The following is a 5,858-nucleotide window of genomic DNA, read 5'->3' as shown; positions in this document are numbered from 1 at the left end:
AGTGAGATGAAGATAATGGTGATGGAATAATTTGGAAAAGGATAGTGAGAATAGCAGCACAACTGGAAGAATGTAATCGATGTCACTGAATTGTACATGTAGAAACTTTCAAAATGATGTAACTTTGGCTATGTGTATTTTCACCAAAAAAAAAATGTCCTCAAGGTCAAGAAGGGAGAGTGTTGACATGTCATGGGGTTGTTAACCAATGTCATGAAATAATACTTATACTCACTGTTTAATGAGAAACTATTTGTTCTGTAAACCTTCATCTAAAGTACAATAAAAAAAATTTAAAAAAAATCCATCTCTGGATTGAGATGAGATGCTGTCTTCATTATGTACCAAATTTCCATATGTATTTGGGAGACTATTTCCACACTTTCTATTCTGTTCCATTGGTCTGTCTATTATGCCCCACACTGTTTTAATTATTCAGACTTTAATTCTGTTTTAATAGCTAGTAGAGCTAGTGCTCATTGCTCTTCTTTTTCCAAATTCTTGTCACTAGTGCTTGTTTATTTTCCCATATGGACTTTAGAATAAGTTTGTTTAGTTCCAGAGGGGAAAAAAAACCCAAAAACTATTGGTATTTTTATGTTGGGGTGCCACTGGGGAGGGCTGACATCATTATAATGTTAAGTCTCCTATCCAGAAACATGCTACTTCTTTTCGTTTGTTTGAGTCTTTTGTGATCTTTAAGAGTCCCTCCCCGTTTCTTAACACAAAAGATAAAGATAGATAGAGATATACACACAGATTTTTGCATATCTTTTCTTCTATTATATTTTTTAACAGGTTGTTATTTGGATATAGGAAGCCTAAGGATTTCTTTACACCAGTTTTATGTATCTTGCTTCCCTACTGAAATCTCTCAATGTTTATAGTAGGCTTTCAATGGGTTCTCTTGGGTTTTCCAGGTATACAATCATATGATCTGCAATAATAAGAGCTTCACTTCCCCCTTTAATGTTCTTAAATTTTATATGTATTTATAAAACTCCTAGTGGGTGCTCAACCTTAGATGTTGAACATACAAAGATAGGATGATAAAACTACCAGAACATCGATAAAGTGCGATATGTAGAGTGGGATGAGGGAGAGCAGCTGATGGTAGAAGTGAGAAGAAAATGAGATGAAACACAAGCAGCCGTCTCCTCCAGGAATTAACAGTAGATGGGTCAGATTTTCTCTTTCCCACACCTCACTGGCTAATTCTTCTAGAACAATCTGAGACAGTAGTGATGATAGCAGGCATCCCTCTCTTAATATTGACTTAATAGTAGGAAATCCTCCAGTATTTCTCCATTAAGTATAAAGCTGGCTTGTGGGCTGATAAATAAATTGCATTTTATCATATGGAAGAATTTACTGATTCCCCTTTTACTGCATTTTATCAAGCATAGGCATTAAATTATGTCAAATGCCTTTCCAGCATTTATGAATAATCTTGCTTTCCTTGAATAAACCACTTGAATTTGTAAGCTCTGCTTTAAAAATAGTGAGACTGGTTTTCTTGTTAGAAGGGTATCCAGACACTTTGAACAATGTCCTGGGCACAGAAACGTGTATGGTCTCCCAAGGACAACAATTCTTACGAATATATATTCATCAGTCTCAATACATTATAGCTTCCCTATGTGCGCTTGGGAGTCCCTGGGTGCAAATGGCTGCTAACTGAAAGGTTAGAAGTTTGAGTCCACTCAGAGGTGACTTGAAAGAAAGGCCTGGAGATCTACTTCCAAAAAATCAGCCACTGAAAACCCTATGGAGCACAGTTCTCTGACACACATGAGGGCACCATGAGTTGGAGTAGACTCAACAGCAACAGGTTATGTGTATTGAATTTTATATGTATTTATAAAACTCCTAGAGGGTGCTCAACCTTAGATGTTCAACATATAAAGATAGGATGATACAGCTACCAGAACATCGATAAAGTGCGATATGAAGAGTGGGATGAGGGAGAGGCAGCTGATGGTAGGAGAAGTGAGAAGAAAATGAGATGAAACACAAGCAGCTGTCTCTTCCAGGAGTTAACAGTAGATGGGTCAGATTTTCTCTTTCCCACACCTCACCAAATCCCCCTTCCTGTCCTGCTGGTGGTTCCCAGGTCCTACCCTGGGCCCTTTTATTACTTTTCCCCAAATTACCCCATTGCTTTTAAAGATTTAATGTGTTTGGCTGTTCCAAACTAACTGTATTAAGTAATGATGAATTATTCTACCCTTTAACAGAGACCTTTATGGCCTCCAACTAGCTTCTGGTTAGAATATGCTAACCAGAACTGCCATGCTGAGCTGATGTACTTTCAGACAAAGAACAGAAACACCACATGTCAGCTTGAGGAGGCTCACGTTAGGCAAGTAAAGCAGTTTGAAAGGCTTTTTGAAATACTGATACTAGTTTGTATATAGCTTATTGCTTCATTCCTAGATCACTAAGGTGGGAACCTCTGATCTCACCCTCAATTAAGACCTACTGGTGATGTATAAAGGGCAGGAGAAAGGTGCAGACTGTCAGTGAAAGAGAGTAAGGCCCTCAACAAGATGAACTGACACAGTGGCTACAATGATGGGCTCAAACATAGCAACGATTGTGAGAATGGCACAGGACCAGGCAGTGTTTCGTTCTGTTGTATATAGGGTCGCTATGAGTCAGAACCTAACAACAACGATGGTAACTAACAACAACAACAATAACCCTTGGAGATTATGATTCTTTAGATCTGAGGATGAGGCCCTGGAATCTCCATTTTCAATGTGCTCTCATGTGATCCCTAAACCTGCTAAAGCTTGAGAACCACTCCCAAGAGCAAAGCCAGCAATATATTGGTTGCCTTTTCCTGGTCTGCAATGAAGTTCCTTCTGTGAAAACAACCATTCTCCATGCACAACTGCCTTGTTTGTCATGAGACTAGAAGAACTAGATGGTGCCCAGCTACCATTACTGAACATTTTGATCAAAGATTCTATAGAAGAAGAATCCTGATTGAAAGAGGGGAAATCTGGAAGAGAATTTCAAATTCTCACAGAATTCAGATTTCTGGAGCCATGGAGGCTGGTTGAACCCCTGAAACTACTGCCCTGAGATAATCTTTAAACGTTAAACCAAAAATATTCCCTGAAGTCTTCTTTAAACCAAACAATAGTTTAGCATAACTAGTAAAGAATGTCTGCCTTGAGCATTATGCTTTTTTAATATCTACCTATGTAGGATCAAACTGACAACAACAACTCGAAAGACTGGATAGGAATGTTGGGGGCAATGAGTTTATGTTTATGGGGGAGGAACAACTCAGAAAAGTAGGATGAGAATGGTTGCAAAACTTGAAGAATGTAATCAATGGCACTGAATTGTACATGTAGAAACTGTTGAATTGGTGTATGTTTTGCTGTGCATATTCACAACAACAACAAAAATAAAATAAATTATATTTTTAAAAATCCCAGAGGAAAAAGAATTCCTTAGTTACTTTCTTTTTCCTTCAGAATTTCAAAGGACTTTGGTTATGAATGCTGATAAAATGGTTTATTTTTATTTTTCTAGATTCTGGTTATCTGTCTGCTAATGAATTCATTAAAAATTAAATTTAAAAAGAAAACATATAACTGCTACAGGTGGGGGATGAGTTGGTGACGGTCTACAAGTGCCTCACAGCCTAACAAATGTGATGTTTCTGCTCCCTGACCTGTACCTAGCCAGTGGTGGCACTGCCAAGTCATCTTGAGAGTCAAGTCTGTCTCAGACTGACACAGAACTGAGTTCCTCATTCTATGTTTAGTGACAGAAGAGGTTGTAATTTGGATATAAGCCTTTGCCATACCATGTTGGTGCTCAGATGCAGCCCTCTGTGAGCATTTCAAAATGCAGGGGCTAGGAGCCAAGAGAGGGGGAAAAAGGAATTTCCCTGAGGAGATCTATTTTACAGGAGTAGTTTTTGGAATTTTTGCTTGGGCTCAGATTTTTAAATGGTACATGTGGGAAAAACGATCCTGGGCGTGGAAAACTTGATCTCTCTCAAAAGATATGTCTGAAAACCACCCCAGCTCATGTAAGATATTTAAAAGCTTCTATGATAACAGAAGCTCTAAGTGGATTTTATCTTCAAACACCTAGGGTTCCAAAGCATGGCTCACCCTTGACCTGTGACAGAACTGAAATCTTTCTAATTGTAAAGTGAAATAAGACCATAGCAACTGTAATGGGCAATGAAATGGAATGGGGAACTGCAATGTGACCGTTAAGACATGACTGAGTTTAAATCAGCAAAGCACAGAAACTTAGGACTGGAAAAAAAGATTTTTGAGGCTTTGTTTTTAAAGACTTTCTTTACAGGGGTGCTTGTTAAACTTTTTTGACGGGGAGCAATAGGGCCCGTTTGCAAATCTAACGGAAGCTATGGACTCGCTCCGCAGATGCACACACACAATTTTCCGGGCAATTTCTGGATTCCGTAGACTCCCTGGAGCAATGCGGAGGTCCATATTAAGAACCTCAGCTTTGGCACTGCATTTTAAGAAAATTGCCTGTACTGGTTTCTCCCATTTGGAACCGCTTTAGACAGAGGGGCAACTTTCACGCACCTAGGCAGGCCCTGTGGAGGCAGGAAAATAGGACTGATAGTCTTCTCATGGGGGTAAGCTAAGGCCAAGTGAAAAGTCAGACCACTCGGTTATGCCTTTACTGAAGAAGCCTGTGCGCTTTTAAACATGCGCCTCAGTCCTCTCCGAGGGCTCCAGCTGCAGGCAAGTGGCACAAGCACCAGTAGGCGAAAACTCCTGTCAAAAGTTGGGAAGGAAAGTAGGCCCCTGAAGACACTGCCCAACTCCCTCATCCACCTGCAGTGTCAGTTACCAAACAACGTCAGAGGTGGAAGAAACTTACCCCTTCACACCACCAGCTGCATTCAACAGATGAGCAAACTGACCCCAGTGGGCCAACGTGCTTACCAAGGTCACCTAGCCGGGCTCACACCCAGAGCCCTCTCTCCGCAACACTCGCCGACTCGCCAGGTGTGAAGAGGGCATCAAGTGCCCTCTCCCTACGCCTCGCCGCCACCCGCCCCGAGGGCGCCACCGGGAGCCGAGCCCCCGCCTACCGGCAAGATGGAGTAGGTCATCATCATCAGCATGTCCTGGCTTTCAGCGCGGATGTGCGGTGCGGGCTCCCCGCGGTGGCTGCGCTTGCTGCGCGCCGCGCTCGCGGGGCTCTGGGAAGGTGCGGGGACCTCGCGCGGTACGCGGCTTAGCTCGACCAGAAAGGCTTGCAGGGCGCTGTCCTCGCGCTGCTCCCGGCCCCGCTGCGCCTCCAGAGCCCGCAGCGTCGCGCTCAGCTCGCGCCACTGGCACAGCACGAACACTGTACCCGCCGCGTTGAGGGCCAATAGCAGCGCCACGGCCGCCACGGCGCCGCGCAGCACCCAGCCCGCGCCGCCACGGCCTCGCTGCGCTCCTCGAGCCATGATCTGCGCGCCTCGGGCGGGGTAGGGCGGAACTCGGCCACCGCCCGCCGCCCGCCGGGGCAGCCTTTATACGCCCCGGGCACTCCGTGGGCTGGTGGCAGCGGCGTGAGTCACGGGTTGGGGACTGTAGTGGTGGCGCCCGAGCAGCCCGGAGGGACAGGCGGGTATAGAGGGGGAGAGGAACAAGTCGAGACAGCCTGCGGAGGAGGGGCGGGCAGTGCCTGGCCAAGCAAACCCACTTCTCCCTCCCTTTCCTGCTGCTGCCCTGCCCGTGGTCATTGCCATGGCCCAGACAGGCAAAGCAAGGGTGAGACTGAGGGGGAGAGCAGGAATTCTTATGGCCTGAGAAGTCACTGGATTCCACCCCCTACCCCCTAAAGGCCAAGGGCCGCTG

General features: G+C 44.5%; 1 protein-coding gene across 1 annotated transcript in view; it reads right to left on the bottom strand.

Moving 5' to 3' along the window:
- Positions 1 to 5,464, bottom strand: part of GLDN (gliomedin) — a 90,875-nt gene extending 85,411 nt beyond the window's left edge. Inside the window, exon 1 of the mRNA XM_004377662.2 lies at positions 5,102 to 5,464. Coding sequence (XP_004377719.1) covers positions 5,102 to 5,464 — 363 coding nt within the window. The remainder of the gene's footprint in view (positions 1 to 5,101) is intronic.
- Positions 5,465 to 5,858: the final 394 nt, after the last annotated feature.

Source organism: Trichechus manatus, unplaced genomic scaffold (assembly GCF_000243295.1).
Source record: "Trichechus manatus latirostris isolate Lorelei unplaced genomic scaffold, TriManLat1.0 scaffold00052, whole genome shotgun sequence".
NCBI lineage: Eukaryota > Metazoa > Chordata > Mammalia > Sirenia > Trichechidae > Trichechus > Trichechus manatus.
The sequence above is the reverse complement of the archived record's forward strand: the minus strand, read 5'-3'. Positions and strand labels throughout refer to the sequence as shown.